This window comes from Meles meles, chromosome 10 (genome assembly GCF_922984935.1).
Source record: "Meles meles chromosome 10, mMelMel3.1 paternal haplotype, whole genome shotgun sequence".
Taxonomy (NCBI): Eukaryota; Metazoa; Chordata; class Mammalia; order Carnivora; family Mustelidae; genus Meles; species Meles meles.
Genome location: NC_060075.1, coordinates 1,401,492 through 1,427,269, shown reverse-complemented (window position 1 = coordinate 1,427,269; position 25,778 = coordinate 1,401,492). Strand labels below are relative to the sequence as shown.

Below are 25,778 nucleotides of genomic sequence, written 5' to 3'. Positions count from 1 at the left end.
GCCACAGAAAATACATGCTTAAAGACCACAAACACGACGCTCGGGGCCCGTCTGGACGCTTGGGACGCAGACCGGACCGTGCGGACAGTCGGCCTGGTCCGGGAGTGTTGCCACCATGTCACGGGCCAGGAGACGCTGTGCCAGCTGTCCCTGAATGCTCGGTCTCTGGAGGAGCGTCCCGGCCAACGGCCTGCTGGGCAGCTGTGCAGGCACGAGACAGCAGGCGCGAGCGGCCTGAGGGCCCGGGAGCGCGGTGTTCTGCCTTCAGGGGACAGTCGGCAAAGCCGGCAGAATCGTGAACGTCTCTTGCTGACAGTCGGACATCAAACCCCCTTCACGGAGCAGCGCCCGCCTCTCCGTGTGTGGCCCTCCGAGGGTTTGGGGAGGGACAGGACAAGGAGCCAGACGGGCAGGAGGAATGTGGACAGCAAGGCCCCCACACAAGGGCTCTGTGCCCCCCACTGTGCAGGAGCAGCACCACGCGAGGGACAGTTGTCTCCCCAACCCCGCCTGGCGAGCCGCAAGGAGGGGAGGATTCCACGATCGTCTCTTGGTCAGAGGCTCAGCGACAACAGTGCATACAGTAGGCGCTCACGGATGCGCATTCCTCCACTGAGAACAGCGCGTGATCTGGCACGTGTGCGTGCGCCCACACTCACTGCACGTAAAGTGGAGGACGGATCGGGGGTGCCCTGACACCCTGGGCTTTTAACCGTCCTGCCAGCGTTCTGACCGGCTCGGCCGTGGCGGCCGGCACGCTGTGGTATGGCAGGAACAGGGGACGTGTATGTGGCAGGAGGGGCGGCAGGAACAGGGGACGTGTATGTGGCAGGAGGGGCGCCGTGAGCTCCCCATCCCTGCCCCGCACCTTCTCCCCCTGCCCCAGACCACATGGTCTGAACGGCGATTCCAGACGGCGAGGACCGCGAGCCTTACCAGGACCATGTGGCCGGTGGAGATGTCCATGTTGGACGGCACGGGCTCCTCAGACCAGGATGATGTGCTGCTCCGTGCGGACGGGCTGGGCATTGGCTCGTCGCTGAACTGCGAGGAGACACTGTTGACGCGGGACGCATGCGGGGCCTCTGGGTGCTCCGACGTGCGCACGGCCATGCGCTGCCGACACAGGTCCTGGGAGACAGCGACGGTGGGTTAGACCCTCACGGCCCACGGTCTCACCCCCAGCCCTGCCTGACCCGAGAGCCCACGGGCAGATGGGGGTCTGCCCCGTGGCCGTGCATGTGCGCACGGATGCACACACAGACAGACACCCCCACGAGGGACACACGACAGACACGCACGCAGATGTCACACAGGCGCATGGATGGACACACGGACACCCCCCCGAGGGACACACGACACACAGACACGGATGCACACACGGCCACACAGAGATGCACACGTGTGTACACACACACACAATGCACACAGTCTCTGGATCTATACGGAGCTATAACACACAGACACACGCAGAGAAGAGGACACGGGGCCCGCTGTGGTGACGGGTCATCTTGGAATGATGTGACGTGTGGGCTGAGCGAGCCCGGCTCTCCTTCCTTTCTAGAATCTCAGTCACAGTGGGAAAGATGGGGTTTTATACGGGGCTCTGAACTTGGTACTATGCTCTGGTCTTCAGAAAAAAACAAACACCTTTTTTGGTTCTTCCCTTTTTCTACTAAACAGCACCCAAACTGAGGAGAGCTCACACGAGAGGGGACAGAGGATGGCTGGGGATGGACACTGGGGAGGGCGTGTGCTGTGGTGAGTGCTCTGAAGTGTGTAAACCTGACGATTCACAGACCTGTGCCCCTGGGGATAAAAATACATTATATGTTTATAAAAATAATTTAAAAAATCACATGTGAAAAAGAAAATTTGTGGTTTAATGGAAGAGGTTTGCTTCTCTACCCAGACCCGCAAAGACCACGTCTCCAAATTTAAAGGAAAGCGTCGGTATGACGGCTGAACGGAGCTGCTGTCAGGTTCCCACGGGGCCAGGCGACCCCAGGCAGGGCAGAGTCCGAACACGCGGCTGGGGACGGCTCTCAGAAGCAGGGCACCCTGGGGGGCCGCGCACTCGCTCCTGGCTGTCCCAGAGAGCTGGCCGGGACCCCCCCAACTTCTCACTAGCAAAATACCTGCATCTTGTCTGATGAATCCCAGCCTTTTGCCCCGGGAATGATCACGGTAACCTGAGCCACTGAACTAAAATGATATTAAGAAAAACTCTGGAAGAGAATCTGAGCCAAGAGAGGAGTTAAAAATGCACTCACGGGGCACGGTGCTGGACAGCCGCACGGCTCCGGGTGCTCGTCCCTTCCCTGTGGCGGCGCCCGGGGGGGGGTCGCACCCTGCTGCCCCCACGAGCTCAATGTGCCCCGGGCCTGGCTAAAGCTCCCAGAACCCCTGCACGTGTTCCTCATCCCACGCGCGGCTTCATGCCCTCGCCGTTCACGACCTTCCTGTGGCCACTGCCACCACAGCGAAGACAGCCCCCCCGCCCGACAGAGCAGTGGGTCTTACGGAGCAGGGCTGGGGCATCCCGAAGAGACGCGTGACCTTCACACCAAGGGCCGCCGTGCCGGCCCCGGACGGAAGAGGGAGGAAGGTGAGCCGTGCTTCCCCTGGGCCCCGCACCGCCCCCAGGGTTTGCCAGCTCATGCCTGGTGTTCAGACAACGGGTTTGTTTCAAAAACCAAGCAGGTTTCCTCAGAATCTTAAAAACAAACACACACACACAAACCCACCAGCCCAGACGCGGTGGGCCGTTCCGACAGGAAGCTGGCACCAGGACCACATTGCGCCCCGGACGCTTGTGGGGTGTTACTTGATTTTGGAGAAATCGTACCAATGGCGTTTCTTCGATAAACGCTGTGGTTTCACCTGTCCGGCTGCAAGACTCACCGGCTCCACCCAAAGCACAAACACAACCCAGGGTCGGCCCGGGGGCTCAGATGCCCCCTTCCGGAAGGAGTGCCCTTGGCGAGGAAGGTTCGGGAGGGCTGAGATTTCGTCACTGAGAAGCCAACGTCACACCAGAAAGTCACACCAGCCAGGTGACCGCCCTGCAACCATGCGGGCAGACAGGAGGACGGCCCAGCCCCCGACCCCTGTTCCTCCCTCTCGCAAGGTCTCGGAGCCCGAGCGTTTCCATTTGAAAAATGGAGGTGCCGGTCTCGTTACCAGAGGACGCCCGCGTGGTGCCCGCCGCAGAGAAAGTCTTTGGTTGTTCATCAGCAGAGGTTAGCACAAAAAATCACAACAGTTCTCTAAGCTGGAACAAACGCTCAGGGGCTCGGCAAGTTCCAAGGTATTTCTGAAGAAAGTGCGGAATTTTGGAGCTCAAGAGGCAGCAGGTCGTCCCCGCAGGCCTGCTGCTCTGACAGGTGACTGGGGGCCACTGGGCGTCCCGCAGGCCCCAGGGTGCTGCGACCGAGCACTCTGCAGTGTTACTCAGGGCTGGCACTCCTTGTAGGACTTTAAAGAACAAAATTCTTAAAAGCAGAAGGAAGCTTCTGAGCAGAAACGGTCTCCAGCCTGCTTCCAGTGGCAGTGCGGCCCTCCCCCGCACCAGACACCCTGGTTGGAGAGCGGCCCCCTGAAGCGTGGCAGTCGCCCTGCTGTGGCCCAGAGGGGAGAGCTGGAGCATTTCTGCACCGCGGAGGCCCCTGGCCTCTTCCATCACGTCCTTACATACAGGTAAAGCAGGCATCACCTGCTCAGGTCGTCTTGACGTCGGACGGACTGCTGTCCCGTCTCTGCATAATGAGCACAGGAGCCGCTGAGACAGGGAGTGTCTGGAGGGATGACAGGCTCCTGACCGGAGAGCTGGGCTGGAAGTGGCTTCTCGGGTTTGAGGTCACTGTGCACTGGAGGCCTGTGAGCCCCCCCACCCCACCGTGGGTGGCCGCCCGCAGCTGGGCTCCCTGGCCTTCCCGGCCAGCGTGCTGTGCTGGGCTTTCCAAGGGCCGGGAGGGGCTGGACGCCGGGGAGACATGCACGGCTCTGCTGTCCCAGCGGAGGCTCCACCTAGAACCCGGGGCTCAGGAGACCCGTGCCATAATGCCTTTGCCTCTGACCCTTCTCCCTGGCTTCCGGGTAGTCACTCCCTTGTTCGGAGCACCTGAATGACGATGCCTAATTCCGGTCCTGGCTTTAGCACCTACTGGCTGTGTGACCTCGGGCAAACCCCCAGCCTGAGTCCCAGGTTCCTCCTCCGTGGAAGCAAGCCCGTGGTTCTGGAGGACTAGGTACGATCACGTGCTCACCTTCAGCACGGCCTGGCCTGTGATTGGTGACTATTAATTTACGCAGCTCTCACTGCGCGCACCATTCCCAGGTACCAGCCAGGTCTGCGGAGTGGGACCAGCAGGGCCCTGAGCTCCCCATGCTTGTGGCCCAGCCCAGAGCACCCATGAGGTCTGTTGGGTGTTTTAGGGGATAGGGGCTGGTGGGCGGGGGCCTCCGGGATGAGGCCCTACAGGTCCGCCAGGGTTGTGGGAGAGGCTACAGCTTGCAGGTGGACGGCGTTAGCGGCAGGAGCGATGGAGAAGCACGGCCCTTGTCGGTGTGCATTTCCAAACTGTGCCGTGCCTGGTGCCGTCACTGCTCCGGCTGCTGTCGGCTCTCCAGGGAGCGTGCAGAGAAGAGCGAGCGGGTCTGTCTGTTCGGCCGTGCGGTTAGTGGTGTGGCTTTCTGCGCAGCCGAGGCCCTGAGGGAAGCTGCCGTGCACAGCCCACCTGTGCCCAAAGGCTTCCCACGTGTCCGAAGAGAATTCCACCCACCGTTTGGGCCTCTTGGCAGCCCAGCCCTTGCCGAGGCGCGAGCTCTGGTGATGGAGGTTCCTTCGGGACCAGCTGCCATCTCAGCTCCTATGAGGCTGGGGTCTGAGCTCTGCCCTGGCGAAGGAGGAGCAGCCCTCCCATGACCGTGGGCACACCGTGTGCCTTCTGCCACCTCGTCCTCGAATCCGAGACGCGGAAGAACAGCGGGCCGTCCCCGCGTTCCAGGGCGGCTGCACGATGTCTCATCACCACCACCTGTAAGCGCACGGTGAGACAGGGGCTGCGAGTGCACTACCCTGCCCCACGGACTGTTGGGGGCAAGCCCCGGCCTCCGGGGTCTCCCTCCAGGCTGACGCAACAAGGCCATGTCCGTCCATGTGGGACAAACCAGAGGCTCCTTGCGGAAACGCCCACCAGGAGGGGCACATGCCAGGCCCGGTGCCTCTGGGGGACCCGGGCGGTAGAGACTGCACCCACCTCTCTGCCCCGCTGCCCTCTCTGAGGGAATCACCAGAGGCCCCTTGGCTACTGCTTTTGGTCGATTACAGTTGCTAAAGGAACAAGAGCCATTCTGTGTTCTGACCAGTCTATGTAGTATTACATTAAAAAATTAAAGTTTCCTGAAGACAATCAAATTTCTTTTTAAAAGACAAAATGCAGGGCCGCCTGGGTGGCTCAGCAGGTTAAGCCGCTGCCTTCGGCTCAGGTCATGATCTCAGGGTCCTGGGATCCAGCCCCGCATCGGGCTCTCTGCTCAGCGGGAAGCCTGCTTCCTCCTCTCTCTCTGCCTGCCTCTCTGCCTACTTGTGATCTCTGTCTGTCAAATAAATAAGTAAAATCTTAAAAAAAAAAAAAAAAAGACAAAATGCAGACTGCAGCCTGACTCAGTTGAGTCAGGTCAGGGTCAAGGTCAGGGTCAGGGTCAGGCACAGGTTCAGGTCAGGGTCAGGCTCACGATCGGGTGTGGTAGGGTTGGGTCTGGCGCAGGGTCAGGGTCAAGGTCAAGGTCAGGGTCAGAGCCAGGCTCAGGCACAGGGTCTGGGTCAGGCGTAGGTCAGGGTCTGGTGCAGGGTCAGGGTCAGGTCGGGGTCAGGCACAGGGTCCTGCACTGGCCTGTAGGCCACGCCACGCTCTACACGTCAAAGTCTCATCGGCACCTGGAGAGGCGGTTGCAGTTCACATGGAGACCCGTGGAGGGGTGACCTCTGGGACCTCGGGCAGCGGCGCGGCAGCGATGGGTCGGGCAGAAACGTTATTTAAAATGTGGAGTTTGCAGTGTCGGTTTCCGTTGCCCAGAAACGCCATCGGGCCGGCGCCCTGCCCCGCATTTACCGTCAGGCTTGCGGGGGGGCCCGTGCGGGACGGAGCAGAGACTCGGTCAGCCGTGACAAGCACCGCGTCACCGAGCGACAGTCTGACTACCGGACCGTGACCATCCACGGGGCACGTTTCCCTTGAGCAGGGGAGGACGGGCACCGCCCGACAGAGAACGCACACAAGCTCCAGAAGAAACCTGGAGGCTGGCCCAGGGCCGCCCGGAGCGTCTCCAATTTGTAATCCTCGCAGCGAGCACAACGGGGATCCCCAACACCCGTGAGGCAGGTCCCTGCAGTTGGGTTACGGATGCCGTGAAGGGAGAGGCAGGCCCATCGCAGGTGTCCGCCCCCAGGGCGCGAACCGGGCAGATCACGACACCCCTCGCCCTCCAGCCAGCGCTCCTCAGGGACTCCAGCACGGCCTGCGCGGGGCACGCCGTGTGCTGAGCACCGCAGACTTTGCCCAAACGTCTCTTCCCTTGGCTGGAAAAGGATGTGCCGAGCCTCCCAGTCCCTTGTGAAACACCAACAATCTTCTCGTGTTTAAGACCCAGACTAAATCCATTGTTTTTAAATCATGGTCAGGGTAGCACCACGTTAATGAAAATGGCATTCGGCTCGACCGCCTCGACTTTGTAAGACAATGACCATCTTCGTGTCATGAGTCACGGGATCCAACCACCGAGAGGCAGTTAATTGCGAAGGAGGAGAAAGGGAGGTCTCATCGAATGGCTCTGAGTCACAGACCCGCATGCGGGGTCAGCCAGCAAGTCGCGCGACCCCCTTCAGACGGCTCCCAGTAGGCTGCCCTGGGCCCGGTTATGCCGCCGGAAAGTGCCGGGCATCTGAGATCCACACCCACTCGGGACTGTGTCCCCCGTGCACCTGCTGCAGGATGGAGCGCTCACTACGGGCTCACGACTCACTCCCCCTGGGAGCTTCACCAAATCGCTTTTCTTTGCTCATCCAATGTGGAAGAAAACGCCAGTGCGGGCGTGAATGAGAATTGTTTTCCAGAGAGCACAAGGGTCAGTCACTTATCTTGGGAATGTGCTGCTTGACGGTTCCAGGACACCCAGCTCCGGAGATGGGTTCCAGGTCTTTCTGGGGAGGTCCACCCACCTGCGCATCTCTGCTCTGTCCCCTCTTGCTGTGCCCCCTGGCCCGCCACGGTGCAAAGACCGTTCTTGAGAAAACAGATGCGGGGGCCCCTGGGGCTCAGTGGGTTAAGCCTCTGCCTTCGGCTCGGGTCATGATCTCAGGGTCCTGGGATCGAGCCCACATCGGGCTCTCTGCTCAGCAGGGAGCCTGCTTCCCCCTCCCTCTCTCTCTGCCTGCCTCTCTGCCTACTTGTGATCTCTGTCTGTCAAATAAATAAATAAAATCTTAAAAAAAAGTATTGTGCTGCCATGTAATAAGTGGTAAGTCACTGTTATTTAAAAAGAAAAAGAAAACAGACGCAGGCCGTTTCCCGTTCCTGAGGAGTGTACACAATGAGAAGATGACACAGCTTCATGGGAGACTCCCCCAGCAGCCATCCACGGTCAGTAAGCCCGCGTCCTAGATCACTAGTGTTTTAGGGAACCTCCCGCGGCGGAAAGAGAAATGCACCCGAGATGGAGAACGCAAGCAGGAGACAGACCCCAGTCTGTGTGAAGACCCCCGTGCAGACGTGACGGGGCGGGGGGGCAGGCAGCGGCAGGCCCTGCGGGCCCAGACTGGGGAGTCGGAACCCCGCTTGGCTCGCTGCCAGCTGCGTGATGTGGGAGGAGGGGCTCGACCCACCCGGTGTCTGTTTCCTGACTGCGCAGAGCTGGCGGGGCAGGTTCTAGAAGTGGCTGCTGCCGCGGCCCCAGCGCCACACTGGCCTATCCCTGCTGCCGGGCTTCAGGCTCCCTCATGCCCGGGCACGGGGGCCGGGGGGGGGGGGTCAGTTCCACGGCCGGCAGAGGAAGTCAGGACACCAGACCAGCCCCACCGCCCGGGGCCGGCCCTGCCAGACCACGGCAGCACGGGCCACACAGAAGCCAGTGTGGCGCTGGGCCCCCATCTTCAGAAGGGGACTCTCCCCGCCCTTCCGTAGCAACCAGAGAGCGGGATTTCTATAAAAGACAACAACAGTGTTTTCAGACCCGAGATGTAAGGGTTTGCTCACAAAGCAGACACAAAGTAGGCCCGTGAAGCTTGGGTCACACTACTTGAAACACCCGAGAGCTCCTCCGTTTGTCAGGAAAGGCGGAAACGTGAGTGCCCGCACCCAGGTGCCCACAGCTCTCCAAGGAAACTCAAAGCCTCAGCCCTGCGCGGCGTGGGGCTGTCTCCAGCGTGTCCAGAGACCCCGCAGGCGGGCCCCCCCGGCCCCCTCCCCCAGCCCCAGGGCAGGACCCTTCTGAGCAGGGTCAGCCCAGAGAGCCCCACGTTCTCAGGATGCAGGCCCGCTCGCCGCCTCCCGACCCCATGGCCCCCACTGCCCGAGAGGCTCCCAGCTCTCCGCTACTGGACGCCGAGGCCTGGAGTGTCTCCGCAGAGCCCCGGAGGGTCCCATACTTCTTTGTAACACAATTTGCAGAAAATCAGCTGAATAGGGTTCTGGGGGCAGAAATCCATCCACACACATAATAATGCAAATGTCTCCCTTCTCCGATCTTTATCTGACGGGGAAATTGCAGAGAGTGGGAATCGCTCCAAGAGAAAGGACCTGTCATTCCCAAATTCTGCCGAAAGAAAGACCAAGACGACAAAGGCTTAAGAAAAACCGCTTTGTACCTTTCAAGGAACAATCGGAACAAAGCAGCTCGCTGCCCAAGTGTGTCCACAAAGGGCGGCTGGAGTTTTCGGGTTATTTGGAGAGCGTAATTTGCGGTAACAGGGCAGAACTGAAGAGGAGGGCACAAAGCCGCGGGGCGGGAGGGACGGCTCGTTAGGGTGGGCTGGGAGGGAGGAAGGCCAATTACTTTCCAGGCCGCATAAAGCACTGAGCGAGCTGAAAAGGAGCCGGCCCTCTCCGGGGAGGGACCCCGCCCCCGCTCCCGGGGCACTGCGCAATCCCACAGATAGAGCGAACAATGGGGCACAAAGCCCCCGGAGGGCGGCCCCCGGGACGGCTGGCGGACGACGCGCCTGGGCCCCCGGAGCTCCCGGTGCAGGGAGGTCCTTCTTGGGCCCCCGACGCAGAAGCAAACACAGGGGGAGCCGGAAGGGCACCGGGAGCTCTTCACGGAGACCCTCTGCCCGCGGCCGGGAAGACAGGCGGTTTATTTCCTCTTTTATTTTGCTTATTTTTTTTTTTTTTCTAAATCAAGCCTGTGTGACTTTTGTGATGAGGAACACCAAAACGAGGGTGTTCGGAATGTATGAAATCTTTCGTTGGGTAGGATTAAGACCAAGTGAAGTGTTTGGAAAGTGTGTGGGGACAAGGACGGGGACAGATCCCAGACGGTCAGACTGGCTTCCCCGTCACACTAAAAAAAAAGGCGCATCAAGAAAGAGGATGGATGGCGTGTCTGCTCCCCTCTCCCGCCCACAGTGGGGTTCCTAGGCAGGCTCCGCGCGGACGTGAGGGGGCCTGAGAGGGGCTGCTGGACGTGCCCGGGCGGCGAGGCCGGGGCACGGAGACAGGTTTACGGGGACGCAGCTGACATAAAGTCTCTCGCCGTAAAGAGCCCATCTGAGGACGACCGCTGTGGAAGGAAAACGAGCTCTGAGCTCGGTGAGTGCTGGAAGGGCTCTCCCCCCCATCACAGCACACGGGGATGCCAGGGAGCGCAGAGGACCCCAGGGGGACACGGGGGGACACTGAAGGCACAAGGGGACACATAGGGGACATGGGGGAGCCACTGAGGCACCACTGGGGGGACACTGGGGGGCACTGGGGGGACACTACAGGGACACAGGGGGACATGGAGTATTAGGGACCACTAGGGGACACTGGGGACATGTGGGAGACACTGTGGGGACACAGGGCCACAGCCAGCTCTGGGAGACAAACAGGATCCTCCCTTCTCCTCCCACGGGGGTCAGAGCCATAGCAGGCACCAGGGGCGGCTCATCCCTCGTCTGGGTCAGAGCCACGCCTGCTCCCGGGAGGGAGGGCCCAGTTCACAGCTATGCTACGTGACCAGCCTTCTGACGTGTGGCCACGGCTGCCTGTCTCGGGACACCTCCTCCCCACCTCCACCGGACGGCTCGGTGATTTGGACCGTGGGACAACACAGCACACCAGGCCACACGGAAGGAACGTTTCTCCAGGGCGAATCCCACCCGGGCTCCAGAACCTGGGCAGGACGGCCCATTCCTGCTCGCTCGGCCCATTCCCTGGGGCTCTGGCGGCGTCCCCCACCATCGCCCGCCTCATAACCGCTGGGGCGGCACCCCGTGTCCTCTGGTCCAGCGTGCAGCTGGGTTATCGTGAGTGCTAGGTTCCACAACATTCGTAAACAGACCCAAACAGCTCCACGAGAAACACCGTTTGCCAAGAAATAGTGAGTAATTTTATCTCATTTTGCAAGATGTTTTCTCAAAATAAAATTCAGAGACACATTTTAACTTACAGAAGTGAAAATATTTTTCCGGAGTCTTCTGAATCTAGAAGCGTCTTCAAGTCGTCCCAGCTCAGAAGGAAAAGAACGGCTCTCCCCTCTCCCTGCCCCGCACGCTGGCACGACCCCACGGTGGGTGCTAAGGAAGGGCCATGCCGTGTTGTTCTCAAGTTATCAGGACAAGAACGACGTCTCGCTCCCGAACTTGAGGACAGAGGTCATTTCCGTCTGTCATCCTTCCACCCGGGGACTGTCTAGCCCCAGGAGACAGCTCGAGAGTGTTGTCTAGTCCAGAGGCTTCCTACCATCTCGGAACCCCCACAGGCGGCACACTCCCCCAGGGGAGGCTCTGAAGACCATGAGTGAGTACGCGCGACTCTGTCCACACGCGTGTGACGTGCCTGAACCCCACTCTTCGAGGCTGCCTCTGCTTTAAGACCAAAGGTGCCCTCGTCTTCTGCTCTGCTCCCCATGCACGTCTAACTCGAGTCGGAGGAGGGAAAGCGCATCGTGTCAGTAGGCGTCCTTCTCCGACAGCCCGCACTCAGCGTGGGCTTCCGGAACCACGGCCCGCGGGAACCCGGAATGGGCTGCGCCGCGGATGAGGCCCCTCGGGTGGACACGCAGCCACTGGGGCCCCAAGCAGCCCAGCCGGACCCCATCTGTGCAGCAGGTCCGACGACAGACACCAACCCCAGGCGTGCGGAGTCCTGCGGCCGTGACCCTCCCGCCGTGAGGTCGCAAGCGTTCCTGAGAAGCCCCCGCTGCCTCCCGAGTTCACAGCTCCGGCTCCGTGGACTCGGCCTCTGTGAGCACAGCCGGTCTCGGGCAGCCCCACACACACGGTTCAGGCTCAGACGAGTCAAAGTCACCGAGTCCATCGAAAATAAACTTCGGAGCAACCTGGGCCTGACATGGGCTGGGCGGGAGAGCGGTTTTCTGTGAGGAACTCGGTTCTGGTCCTAACTTCCCTCTCGTTTGTCTTCATGGCGCCATCACGTCCGGGCAGCACCGAGCCGGCGGCAGGGACGGCCTGGGAGCGGTCTACTCCCTCCCCGCACCAGCGCCGCCCACGCCCGTGTCCTAGCGCCGTGCACCCATCAGCTTTTACCGAGCACCAGAAGGTCCCCTGCCCAGGGCCGCGCGTTTATCAAGCAGATTGGGCGTTTCGGGGACCCGGGGTAGGCACCACGTTCACGGAAGGACACGGCAGGGAAGGAACAGGACCAGGCCTGTCTCAGTGCGCCGTGGCGGGGAAGGAAGCCCCGCGAGACGGCGAGTGATGGAGACCACGGACGCGAAGGGCAGCGTCGGGGCAAAATGAGGGTCCAGATGAAAGGGAGCCGGTGTGGACAGCAGCTCAGGCCCCCCGGGCTGGGCGGGAAGACTCGGCGAGGCTGCGGGGTCCACGCAGGCTGACAGATGGGACTGACCTGGGAGGACAAAGCCGAGTGGGGGACCGTGAGCATGAGGGGTGCGGCCTGCGGCCTGCGCAAAGGGTCGGCGGCAGACGAGCACGGGGACATCCCCGGCGCTGCGAGGGGCCGGCCGGGGCACAGATGCACTCAGGTCCTTCCACTCTGTGGCGGCACCTAATTAAGCCAGAGGGCACGGCCTGGGGGTGGGGACAGGCCGGGTCCCTGCGCAGCTGCCTCTCTGCGCGGGGGCTGCACAGGGTCCACCCGATTACTCCCTCTGAAGCTACTCCGCATGGCAACCCAGCAGCCCGAGGCCACAAGAGTGCTCGGAGGAGCCCTGGCGTAGTGGCTTTCCTCTGCCGGGAAACGGGTGAAGGGCTCTGGCCTCGAGGCCCCGTCAGAGAATCTGAGAGTCTGTCGTGTCCAGGAAGGGCACGGTGTCGACCTTCGGAGGAAGTCAGCGCTTCCAGTGGCCCCGGCCTCAGTCCCGCCCGGGTGCTGTCCTGTGACTCGGGCTCACGCCGTGGGAAGTGAGCCGTGGGCGTGGTGGGAGGAGAGACGGCAGGAGGGTCCAGGCCGGGGGGGCTTGGGGTGCTGCCAGGCTCCGCTCGGCTTCCCGGCCTGGAGTCAGTCGGAAAGCGCAGACGCTGGGAGCCCCACGCACGCAGGGGCAGGGAGGCCGCCGCGCGGGGTCAGGAGAGCCACGGCTCAACGCAGCCAAGGACAGTCGGAGGTTTGGTCCTGGGTTCGCCTCGTGCTTCAGTTTCAGAGTGTGGGGTCACCAGACTTGGGATTTTCATTCTCCTTGAATGTGGCAGAGGACAGGAGCGCCAGGGTGGAGGACACAGTCCCCAAACACAAAACTGCACGGAACGTCCCTTCTGACCGAGCACTGGGTTTTACAAACAAGCCGGTACCGTACGTCCCCCACTTCTGGTCTCCGCACGGCGTGGAGAGAGGTGCGCTTCCAGGAGCACGCCTTCCTGGTTACTCTCCTGCTTTGTTGTCTTCCCAAGAAACGAAAGTGATAAAACGCTTCTTTATGGAACAAATCCAGACTTTTAAATTTAGAGAATTGAAGCTGCACATGGTGCCGATTTCCTTCCCATTAGCCGTCCCAGCTCTTATCACCCAAACTCCTCAGCTGATTTCCGACGAACACCAGAGTCAGCCCCAGCTTAGAGCTGCACGGCGCGATCCTGTTCTCCAAACACTGTACGGAATTAGCATTTTAAAGCATTCGGCCTTACTCGCTAATAGAAGCATCTCTGAATCTTCCTTTTCCCGTTTTCCAAATAACCATACACAGAGACACACACAAACGCAGTTCCGCTGCTTGCTGTATTCTTAAACTCGGAATTTAAGAATCGTTAAACTTTCATTACGGAAGGCAGACCGCCCAGCAGCGCCTCGTCTGGGCGTGTCTGGAGTCCTGGGCCTGACTGCCCGGCGTCCTCGCGCCTGTGACGTGTGGAGCTGGTCGGCGGCCCCTGAGCACAGCCGCGCGTGTGCCTGGGACCCGGCCCCTCCTCTGCGGGGATGGGGGTCCCTGCTCGACCAGCACAGCTTTGGTGGGGGACACATGTGGCGCGGAAAGGGAGGAAGCAGACGCCTGCCTCGGCAGCCCCGTGGGCTGGGTCGACCCTGGCGATCCCCAGGGTGGCCGGTGTCGTGGCCAGAGCGCCCTTACATCCCGGCTATTTATTTGAACATCCGGAGTGAATCTTTTTCACAAGTCACCTTCCTAACCGGAGACTGTGAACATCTTGTACTTGCTAACAGAGAAATGACCTACCAAGTTTCCATCCTTGGTCATCAGCAATCCTCCCAGAACAGAGAACCCCGCGGAGACGGAACCATGTTGAGGAACAAGGTTAGGGACGACGAATTTGATGGAGAAGAGAAACCCAGTCAGGAGCTTCTCTAACATGAGAGGAAAAGTCCTTTCTGTTCCCTCCCTAACACGCGACTGCGACACTGAACAGACCACATCGTGTCCCGAGTGCGTCTCTTGCTCACCTATTCCAGGAAGCCCTCCTGGGCCACCCTAAGCTCCCCGTGGACCATCACGGCCCCGTTTGTCTCAAGCACATGCTCCACACTGGTGTACATGGTCTTACGGGGAAGCTGCGAGTGAACGAACGGTCTTTGCCATCCTTATTGTTACAGAAAACGTGATTCTTTCATTGGAAGAAATTAGCTTTCTGGAAAGCTGCCCACTGGCCACTTCTGAGCTGGGCTATGCAGCCTGCCCCAGGCCCTGAGCCGTTCCAGGCCTGCAGGGTGTGACTCACCGCCGACAAGGAGTCGCACGCGGGCACACGCCTACCAGGGTGGGAGGAGGGAGCGGGGACCTGGGCCTTGGACGAGAGACGCTGACATGCGGTCTGTCCTCGGACAGGACAGACGGCCGAACCAGTGGGACTCGCGCCTCCGGGGCAGGGGACCTGCTGGCCAAGTGGTTCTTCCTTCATGACCTTGAGTGCTCCTCCTTTGACATCTGGAGACAACTGTCGTCCCCTGAGTCTCCGGGGCCCGAGCTTGCACTTGCTCTTTGTGAAGCCCTCCCGGCTCGCAAACACACGTCCTCTGCGGCTCTGAGGTTCAGGCTACCGCTCCCCGCCCCGACCCCTTGTGTCCTGCCTATCTTCCTCTGTGCCACTCAGCTCAGGCCGCGCTCCCTGAGCCCCCCGAGGGCTCGAGTCGGAGTGGAGGGTCCTTCTGGGCTCGGGCACCCTGGGCGCACCTGCCGGGCCCTGCTCAGCGCTGACGTGCACGAGGCCAACCCCGAGACGGACCCCAGGCCTTGCTGAGCGTGTCACTCCCATGCGCGGAGAGCCTGACCTCACGGGGCCACCCCGGCCTCCCCCTCCACATGCAGGCTGCGTTCCCCGACGGGGCGCGGGGGAAGCCGGTGCGGAAGCCTGTCCGAGCCGGAGGCCTGAGCTCTGGGCCTGCGGTACGTGGTACATCGTGGTGCGACGACCCTACACCCGGCCCAGCCCCCGCGTCTGCCCCCGTGGGCCTTCCCTCCTCCCGCCATTTTGGTCTAAAGGCCACCAAGTCCGTTCTGCATGTTTCCCTTCCCGCCTGCCAGCGCCCCTCGTTCAGAGTAGCTCGACAGCGCCCTGAGACTCGGGGACAGCCTGTCTCCGCGCACGCAGCCCTGGGAGGCCGACTCCCCTCTACGAAGTCCCCAAGGCCGGTGCGTGGGGCGCGAGGTGGGCCGCGGTCTGACCCGCGTCCCCCTCACTCCGGGGACAGTGTGAGGGACGGCTTTGTTGCTCTCTCGTCCTGGCAAGAGGAGGGCGAAGCAGCAGCCGCAGAAGCCCCCGGCGCTCCCGCCACACCTGCGCCACCCTCGCCGTCTCCCGAGAAGGTGCTGAACTTTCCGGAAGTCTGAATGGCCCTGGGCGTACGTGCTTCCCTTACAGATGGCCCGTCTCGAGTTTTGGTTTAGAAGACGCGGCTCCCTCTCTGACGGGGGCCGAGGGGAGAGAGAGCAGCCGTACGAGCAACACACCTGACCGCGGGGGGCGGGGGGGGCATCAAGAACCAAGCGGTTCCGACGGCTCCAGGCCCACCAGCACCCACGATCACCACAAATGACGGTCGCACACGGAATTTAGAACTGAGATGCATTTGCATTTCTGTGACCTTTCCTGACCTTCAGCAGCCCCGTGAAGGGCACACAGTTCCTTCCATCCCGTTTTGTGGCTGGGCACAGAGAGGCACGAGGCCCAGACGGAAGGGAGGTATCAGTCTCCTTTTCCCCCGAGTGTAAATATTGGGAAAGAAACGTTTAAACCGAGAAGCGCACCACGAGTGGAAAGAGCCAGAGGACAGGCGTGCCTGCGGCTCCCCCACGGCTGCCCTCAGCACAGGGGAGCTGCCCGGGGAGGACGGATCTAGTCCCCAGCAGGAGCTCTTGGCTCGGGGGCCCTGCCCGTGCCCCGGAGTCGGCCCCTGCCTCCAGTGTGCACGAAGGATGTCCCCGCCTGTCCTCTCTTACACTACGGGCCTGTCCTCATGGAGTCTCCCACCCCCCTGAGGGGACCCCCGGGCCTGTTCGTCGTGAGCCCGTCGTGGCGTCCTCCCTCAGCGGCATCACGTGTGGTTGCTTACTGATGCTGCCTATGGCTTCGTGCAAACTCCTTGTGCTCAAAGTCGGAAACGGAGCAGAGAAGTGAATTTGACCAGTCCTGACGCCACCGCGGCACCTTGCACAGTGAAGAGAAAGGCAGGGGGGCACCGTCAGGTCTGGGGCTCCAAGGAGGTCCCGCCTGTCCCGTGTGTAGGTGCTCCTGGGCCTCTGGCTTCCTCCGTGCGTCAGGAAGAGCGCTGGCCTAGGGCCCAAACGCCATGAGTGGCCCTAGTTCATCCCTGCCGCCTGCCCTGGGACTGGGACAAGGCAGGCTGACCTGATGCTCACCTTCCCCACGTGGCCGCATGGGGTGACCTGGGGACCAGCGTGGCTCGTACAGCGTCCCCCAGGCCCTGGCGGGCACCAGAGGGGGATGGCCTGGGAGCCGAAGACAGGACCCCGGGAGCCTCCGGCACGTGCAGGGCCCTCAGAGGGGCTCCCGTGGCCGCTGCCACCTGGAAGCACACCTGGACGCCCACTTACGTGAACCGCCCCTGAGCGGGCCCTCCCTCAGCAGCCCCGCCTGGACACGCGCTGTCCCCTCCAAGGTGCCTCCTCTCCTGTTGGCCCTCACGGACGATGTGACCCCCACGGCGGCAGGCGGCCTGACACAGGAGAGGTGAAGCTGGCGCCCCCTCCCCTCCCGTCTCCTTAACAAACCCTTATCCCAGTCAAGTCCAGACCCACCGGACGTCCGACAGAACCAACAACACACACGCAGACAAGGCCCAGCCTCCGGGCGCGGGGACGCCTTGCTCCAGCCCCTCCAAGCCTGTGTCTTCCCTGGAGCTCACTGAGCGCTCTGCTGTTTCCGATTAAGCCTGATCTGATCATCATCATTTGATCCAGGGAGATGGCTTGCTATATTGGGACAACGATGTGTCTCAGTTTTGTGTTTAGATATGTTTTTGGCAATCTTTCCAGCCTTCCGCCTCCTCCACACTTATTTCCAAATCTCAGGAGCTATTTTGGAGGAGCTGTGTTGCACAGAAACGGGAGAGTGGGCACACAGCCGCGGCATCGGGAACCTGCAGGCTGGAAAATGTAAGATGTATGAGAAGAACGCACTATACAGTCACACCTCACACGACAGCTCTCAGACCCAGGGTGGAAAGGAATCTGGAAGATTCAGAGGAGCTTGTGGCCCTAATATCGATCCCTTGAACCCACAGGCACACGACCACACACACAGGTTCTCGAAATGCTCGGGGCAGACGCATTCCTCGCGGCAGGACGAAGTCTGCAAGCAGGCCCTCAGGTCTCACGCGGCTGCGCAGACAAGCATTTACTTAATTCACAGCAAAGCCCGGGCCTCCTTCTGGGGTCGTGGAGCTCAGGACCCCAGGACAAGGCCTCCCCTTGACCGGATGAGACATCAGCTCAGTATCCGCAAGGCTTCAGGTGCTAGCTGCGACGTCCTGAAAGGCAAAATTAGCAAAATCCCATTCTCGGGCTTGACTGGTTTGGGAGAAAAACCCAAGTTCTTCAGGAATGCTGGAGGGCGGTTTTCCTTCTATGACGCACGGTAGATTTCACTTGCTGGGACGTCGCACAAAAGTTACTTTGACCTGAAAATTTAGGCGTAAAGCAAAGCAAGGCCATTCTCTCTGACTGATACCTCGCTGTCGGAAATAGGCTATTCTAGGAGCTCCAGGTGGGGTCAGGGAAACCTCAGGAGACCCCGTTTTCTACCTAGAACGGAAAACGCTTCTCTAACAAGTGATTGTACCAGTTACAAAAGATTAAACTGCCTTCAAGAAAGAAGGGTCCCTGAATTTGAGGCCCCGGAGAACAAGCTTGTGACAGGCGCCCTCCTCTGCGAGCGGCTGGGTCCCCCGTGGCCCAGGGGAGAAGCCAGGCCACAGCGGCCGGCTGGAGTGAAGGGAGCCCCACGGAGAGCAGCCGCCTGGTATCTAACGCGGAGTCCCTCGCTGATCATCGCCGTGCGTGGGATGCCCACGGCGCCAGGGGCATGCTCCCCTTGGGCTCTGGCTCCCTCCAAGGGATGAGGAAGTGTGCTGGGCGTGGGGAAATAACCCGTCACAAGAGGCCTGCGGGAAATTCCACAGAGTCTGCGCCCTCGTGTAGGGACGGGGGAGCGGGACAGCGAGCGCCGGACTCCTGCTCCACGGAGATCAGTGCCGCAGGGAAGGAGGCGACGCACAGAGACTCAGAGAGAGGACGGGACGTGTTCTGACCACCTAGTCATGGCCCTCCGCAGACAGGGCTCCCGAGCCAGGAGACGCCCATCCCGCGCTGGGCCCGGCAGCACGCTCCTTGCATGGCAACGGCACGCGCCAGCGGCAAGCAGACCAATGTGGGCACACGCGCACGTGACATCGATGCTGTGCGCTGACGCGCCAATTTCGGGGGAGAAAAGAGAGTGAAAGTAAAGAAACTCTCCTTTTAGGTGACCAAGTACCCATTTAATCCAAATACGTTGTTTTATATATTTAGAAGGGAAAAAATAACGTTCGGTAAAACACCGGGGACGAGATTGGAGGCCATTAAAAAAAATGGCCTTTCCAGATGGATTTCAGTTACTCTCATAGTTAACATACCCTGTTCCTCCATGTTTGAAGAAATTAACCTTGACAGACGATCCGGTAAGACGGATCTCTTGGGAAGTGCTCACGTGTAAGAGTCTATCGGGAAATACTTGATTTTCCAATAGATAAAGCAAGCCAAAATGTCACACACACACACACAAACTAAGGTTCAAGACGCCAACTCTGTCTATGAAACAGTTCTGCTCTGAGGAAGAAGAGAAAAGGTTTCAATGTGTTTGTGTTCAGACCTAATACTGCAAACTACGCACTGTCTTCAAACAATCGTAAGACAGGCCCACAGGTTATTCTAGAAGACTCCACGAACGCACTGTAGCTTCCCCAAAGCCGCAGACTGTGAATTATGAGCCCACGGGGGCTCTGCGCTGGCCGCCAGGAGCCTGGAGGGCAGATATTAGAAGGGGTGTGTTGTCGGGGCTGACGCGGGCCAGGGCTTACACAGCGTGGGCTGCTGCGGGGGTCCGCCCTGCGCAGCGAGGACACTGCCCTGCAATTTACCTGCACACAGACGGACCGTCCGTTTTGGCTCTCCGGGAAGAAGAACTCCCACTCCAGAGGCCTCCCGGGCCTCCTCTGCGGCACCAGCCCTGAGCTTCTGTCCTCCCTGCGGACCCAAAGCCTCGGTTCTGAGAAGAACATTTCCTCCATTTAAAGGGCAAGTTCCCACCCACCGCTCCTCATTCCCAGGCAGCTACTTAACCTCCGCGCACAATAACCTTCGTCTCTTTTGGAGTGTTTATAAAAATGATGCAGTGTGAACTGAGGGACGACGTAAAATCGCTCTGTGTTCCTCATCACCCGGTGCTGGGAATTAGGAGCAGGTTCAGCCAAACGTCACTTGTATCAGAGGATTAGTGGATTGCAGAAGTTCAACGGTTTAAAAAAAGTACAGCATCCAGGCCACTTTTCCTGAAATGGTTTTTATGTTTGCAGAACTTGGAACAACTTCTCAGACAGACTTGAAGCTGGAAGGGGGGTCTCGGGTGTTGCTCCTGCTCCGTAAAAGCCAAGTTCAGTGTGGTTGCGGCTGGAAATTAACACCTGCTTCGTTTACAAACGTAAACATCCGCTATTTGTAGCCACAGGGACAAGAGCCCTTCATGCGTGACTCAGCGGAACCTAGAGGTAACAGTGCCAAAATCCCATCCCCGCTGGCTGGCATCTTCCCGGCCAGTGGACCGCCCGCTTTGGGTCAAATGTCTGCATTTAATCAGAGGGGTTCCCTGAAAGGTATTTCATGGTGATTTCGAAACTAAGCCCATCAGAAATAATAATTTCATTTCCAAATTTTCCTAGATCATATTTTTTGAAGAAAAGTTTTTTCCTGTACTTTTCCTCCCCTTTTTATTAATCTGGACTGAAGAAAAGCACACATTTCATTTATTGTCTGGATTACAGATTCTTATTAAACAAACCAGAGCTCATTATAAAATCAATATCAACTTAACCACCATGCCCCCAGGAGGAACAGCAAAAAGGTCACTCCAAGAAATTCAAACAATTTTCCTGCTGGAAGGGCATGATTTTAATTACAGATACTATTAATTAGAGCTGTCACTGGGAAGATTTTTTTTCTGTTAATTATCACAAACTCAGTTCTAAGTGTGCAATTTCAACCTGCATTTTTGCCAAACTGAGTCATTTCTGCATGCAAGTCCAACCTTTCCATTCTATCAATATTTTATATTTGAATTTCAAAGTGTATCAAAGGATGCCATGCTTTCTAAAAATCCACCCCTGTGTGATCTCCCGTCTCCGGCACACAAAACAGAACTGGTGTGATAATTTATTTATGTCCTGGCACAGATGTGGCCCAGAAGCCCCAGCAGCCCACACCGATGGTCTTGCTCAATAGAATTTCTGGATAAATTCTTACTAGTTTATGTGACATTTTCTTTTCAGGGCTTCTTCTTCAAACGTGATTTTTCTTTTGCTCTGAAGCACAGCCGTGCATTGGGGCTGAAGCGCCACCTCCCCCGCGTCTGAAGGTGCCATTTCTTTATAAGTGAAGATCACACTGACCAGCCCTGTGACCTCCTCCAGAAAGCCAGCGCTTTCCTCTCTTGAGCGACAATACCGAGAATTTTCTAATTGGGGGAGAAAGCTATCTCTTGGTCTCTTTTAAACACGGTGATTTTATAAATTCATCCGAGCTCCTCCTGTGGCCCCGTGTCAGGGTGGCCCACAGAGCAAAAGCAGCGAGTTCCGACGAGCTCCTGGAGGGCACCTTGCAGGACGTGTGGAGGGAGGGCAGTTCTAGAAAAAGCTCGAGACCTCCTCCCCACGTAACTTACATATTATTGTAAAATATGAGGTATTGTTTACAAGACAGACGGATTACCATCATAATCGTGTGAGTAGGGGAAACAAGGAATCTCGTCCAAGGGGAGAAAATGTTTCAGAAATACATATTGACTGGATTTCTAAAACGATGATGAAGTATTCTACCTTCCCAAAGGGGAGGACACTGAGAGTTGTGCCCTGACCTGCTTCTGCAGTGGGCTGGCGTTGTTCTCAGAACCGGGGCTCAGTGTCACTGCAGGACGTCATTAAGTCGGAAGCAGGTGCTACAGAGCGTCCAGAAACCTTTTCCTGTCCTGCCTTCCTCCCACTCTCAGTGGCCGCGGACTTGCGTCCAGGTGCGCTCTGGCCCCCGGCAGCCACTGCCGCTCTCACCGAGACGCCCTGGGCTCCCTTCCCATTTATCAGCGTTAGATTACACTTTACCCAGAGACTGGCAGGGGGTAGCGATGGGTCAGGGCAAAGGATCTTTTCATGGGAGACCCGGAGGAAGTCAATGATTTAAGAGACATCTTCAAACGTCTACGCAACCCATTTATCTTGCAACTTTGGCATTTTTCATGAACAGTGGCCAAACTAAGAAAGATAACAGATAATACGTAATTCATGTTTCGTACTTTTTCCACATTTCTAATGAGCAACCTGCTCTCACCTCTAACAGACTAGCCGAGAACAGGGTAAGATTAATACACAGCAACAAAACTGTGGTTATGAGGCATTTCTGTGAATTCTGATGGACAGTTTCAAACCATCTTCCCGAAAGAACCCGAACCATGATGACACGGAGCGCTGGGACTGGGGAGGGCCGCAGGCCGCGCACTGATGAGCGGAACCCATCTGAACCCCTACCTGGTAGGCGGTGGTGGCATCCGGGCCGGGGTGCTCCCCGAGCCCCGAGAGCTTCTCCTGCAGCCGGGAGTGGGAGGCGTGGCGCAGGCAGTAGATGACCGCAGAGGCCAGGAGGACCCCAACCATGGCGACGACAGAGACCAGGGTCAGCACGATGAACGGGGTCGAGTCCTCTTGCTTCGCTCCGTGGGGCAGGAGCCTGAGTTTGCTTTTCTGTAGAACAGGAGAGAAGGAGCCCCGTGAGCAACGAACAGACTATGAACAGACTATGACCTCCTGGAAACCACCCTCCTGCCGCGCAGGGCAAACTCAAGCTCAGCCAGAGCTGTGCTGGCATTAACGCAACCACAGGAGGGCCATCCAAACAGTGGCCGTCAAACAAGGGGGAAGGCATCTCTAACTAGCGCGCCACGGACTGCAACCTTTTCCAAAGGAAACTTAGAGGCCTTACTTGGTTTCCTGAAGGCCACCATCTTTCCAACCACAAGGACATAGTCTTGGCAGCTGATTTGCGGCTTTAAGTAAAAGTGTGCGCCCCTTCTTCTGAACAGGTGTAGGAAAATACCCCAGGGTATCCCCAGCTCGCCCCACAAATGTTTTGGGCCGCAGGGAGGTCAGAGAACTCTACAGCACACAGCCGGAGCCGGGGCAGGTCCTTAGCCCAAGGTCCGCAGCCGGGGAGACGCTGCAGGAGGGCGGCCTGCACAGAAACCTTTCCCCGATGCCCCCACCCACCAGAGCCCCTCTGCCTGCGCGGCCCCGGGACACACAGCCCAGCGCCCGCCAGCTCCGCGTTCTTCCCTGAAAGGAGCTGCAGGTCCACGGGGGCACCCCTCCGCGGTGCGGGGTGTCAGGGAGACAACCCGTCAGATTCTCATTGTTCTGGGGGCGGGTGAGGAGATCCTTGGGGTGCGCTTCGCTAGTCTCCGCGCGCAAAAGGGGCGCGGGAAGACAGGCCGGTGCGCCCCGGCCACCGCCCGGTGAACGCACGGAGACGCGCGCCCGCCTCGGCCCCGGCTGCTACAAGAGGAGAACAATTAGCAAACTCCTTTCCACCACCTAGTTCCGCGTGGCAACAAAATGGGTTTTTCCCCGTGAATGCCCGGCCGGCCTCTTCCTTCCGGCGGGCCGGGAGCGAGTTTCTGCTCCGCACCAGGCGCCCCTCGCTCCCGCCTGCGTCCGCGAGCTCGCGGGGCCCCCTGTCAGGCCGGGCCATTTCTATCTTGTAATCATAAAGGCCACCAAAGCAATTATCGCCGGCCTTGACTGGAAAAGCTGGTCATTAATTAGCCTCCTTTTGCCTTCGGTGCCGCGGATTAGCGGGTGCCGGGACTGAGTTAATGGAAACGCGCGTTAAAGGAGAAAAGACGCCGGATTTTCTTGCCTGGATGCGCGGCTCGGAGGACGGCGCGGCGGGCGGACTGCGGGCGGCGCGCGCAGGGCGGGGGAGGGGAGGGCGGAGGGGGCGGGACGGCGGGGAGCGACCGGGGAGGGCGGAGGGCGGAGGGGGAGGCCCCGAGTGGGGGCGGGGGCGCGGGAGGGGCGCGCGGGGCTGCCCGAGGCCTGTGTGGCGGGTCCCGCGGCCGCCCCCGGCGCGGACCCCTCCCTGCCCCCGCCGCCCCGCTCCCTCCGCGCCCCTGCGCGAGCCCGGGAAGAGACCGCCGGGACCCCACCCGGCGCAGCGAGGCCGGGCGGGGCGGGAGGGAGCGCGACGGCCCCGGCCCGGCTCCCCGGCCCCGCGCGCGCGGCTTCTCGCCCCTCCGGCCGCGGTGAGCGCCCCAGGGCGCCCGCGAGGCTCCGGGCCCGGGGTCTCCGCCGCCGCCAGGGGGTCTGCGTCCCGCGGCCGGACGGACCCCTCCGTGGGGGGCGTTTCCAGAAGGACGGTTCGCTCTGCCCGCGCCCGCCACGGGACAGCCTCGCCTCGGCAAACCGAGCGGGGACAACAAAGGAGGCGGCGCGGCCGAGGGAGGGGCGTCTGCTGTCCCCCCGCCCGGCCCGGGCCCTCCTGGCCATCACTACGCGTCCCCCACGCCGCCCCAGGGCAGGCCACGGGAGGTGCCCGCGTCCCCACTTAGGCCAAGCGCCAGCGCCGGGGACCCCGCCCAGGCGTCGGGGGGACCCCTCGCGCCCACGTGGTTGACGGCGCCGGGAACAGGGACTTCCTGAACCTTCCTGCCCGGCGACGTGGGCGCACACGCGTGCGGTGGCCAGCCTGGCTCGGAGGACGCACAGCGCGCGCCAGGGACCAGGGCCGCGGCTGAGGGTGCCGGGCAGTCGGGCACAAGGGGTCCCGCCGGCTCACCGTGTACCGGGCACAGTGTCAGCCGATTCCAGGCCGGAGGCCACGGAGACAGGTGGCAATGACCACACATCAACCTGGCCCAGGTCTGGGGCGGAGGAGAGACCCCAGGCCGGACACTCGGGTGGGAGGCCGCACCGAAGCTCTTCCCAGGCCGTGTCGCGGCCAGCTGGGACACCGACGGTCACGGGACCCACGATGCGGTGGGCAGGCGCGGTAGAGAACCGGCCTCACCGCGGCCCCTTTCGCGGTGCGCATGGAGCTAACTCAAAGATCAAAGAAAAATGTGGAGGAGAGCGACTGTCCCCACTCCTTGGGTCCCTCCTCCCGCGATCCCGCTCTCCCTCCTCCCAGCGGCCTAGCACCCCTCCCCCACCCCACCGTCGGAGGTGCTGCTGGAGAAGGGAGGGAGTGAGGAGAAGGAGCGCGACCCGTGCCCACTGAGTCCCACTTTCTATGGTCGCCTCTAGCTCCAGGCTCTGGCCCCAGGCCAGGAAGAAGGCCCCCAGGCTAACCTCCCGCCCGGTATCCGCAAGGAAGCCCTTCCTGCAGCCCGGGGAAGGGTCGGTGGCTGTGGAGGGCCGGTCGCAACCCGGAGCGTGGGCGGGGGTGGGGTGGGGTGGGGGGTATGTGTAGGGGGGAGGGCACTGCACTCGGCGGGGAATCAGGGGGTCCGAGCCAGAAGGCGTTTGTGGGGCAGGCAGACCCCCCTGGCTCCTGACGCTGCCCCCCAGGATCCTGGGCCTGGCTCCAAACCCTCCCTCCAGCCCGCCCCAGGGCGGCTGGGCTGAAACCGGAAAGATTACTCTTCCTGGCCCCCTCCCGCTGCACCCTGAGCTCCGACCTACCCTGCGCTGGCAGGAGGGGTCCAGCGGGAGGAAAAACTGTTGCTGGTTGCTAGTCAGGTGTTAAGAATCCCAGAAGAAACGAAAATTCATAGAAAATATTAAAAAAAAAGTAAAGAAAGTGAACTCCCCTCGCTGGCAGACTGATCGATTTAAAATAACATTATGGTTCTTCCTTTCCTTTCTTTTTGTGGAATGAAGAAAACAAACAAAACTTCTAAGCCCTGTTAACCACCAGCTTTAAGATAAAAGAGTGAGCCTGATTGATACCCGTTGGAGAGGGAGTCTGAGCTGCGGCCCTGCTCCAGGTGCGACCTGGATGGGGAGGGCTCAACCCCTCCACTTCTGGGTCTCTACACCCCAAGGCTGAGCAACTTGAACTACGTGTGCTTTCCCCAAATTTCGTCCTGGGGCTGGGCCCTGCAGAGAGCCCTCGACTAATTAGAGGCGTCCTGTCAGTCTTGACTTGGAATGGAAAGAAAATAATGCTGAAATATTTATGACTTTGACATTTACAGTCGGGCGTCTTTTTAAAAGCGGAACTGTACGGTGGCAGAGAGGTCACCCAGGCTGGCTGGTAGCGGTGCCCCCCAGGAGGCAGGACACACACACACACACACACACACACACAAGCACTTGATGCCCAGTTCCAGATGCGGGAAAAGTCCGGTCTTCAGAAATAATCAGGAATAATTAAGTCAACTTTATGTCAGGTCA

General features: G+C 59.9%; 1 protein-coding gene across 3 annotated transcripts in view; it reads right to left on the bottom strand.

Moving 5' to 3' along the window:
- The window catches only part of PTPRN2 (protein tyrosine phosphatase receptor type N2), a 692,851-nt gene that overhangs the window by 79,983 nt on the left and 587,090 nt on the right, over positions 1-25,778 (bottom strand). For all 3 annotated transcript variants that reach the window (XM_046020312.1, XM_046020314.1, XM_046020313.1), the window contains 2 exons: positions 21,918-22,130; positions 937-1,131 (listed from right to left, as the gene is read on the bottom strand). In XM_046020312.1, coding sequence (XP_045876268.1) covers positions 937-1,131; positions 21,918-22,130 — 408 coding nt within the window. The remainder of the gene's footprint in view (positions 1-936; positions 1,132-21,917; positions 22,131-25,778) is intronic.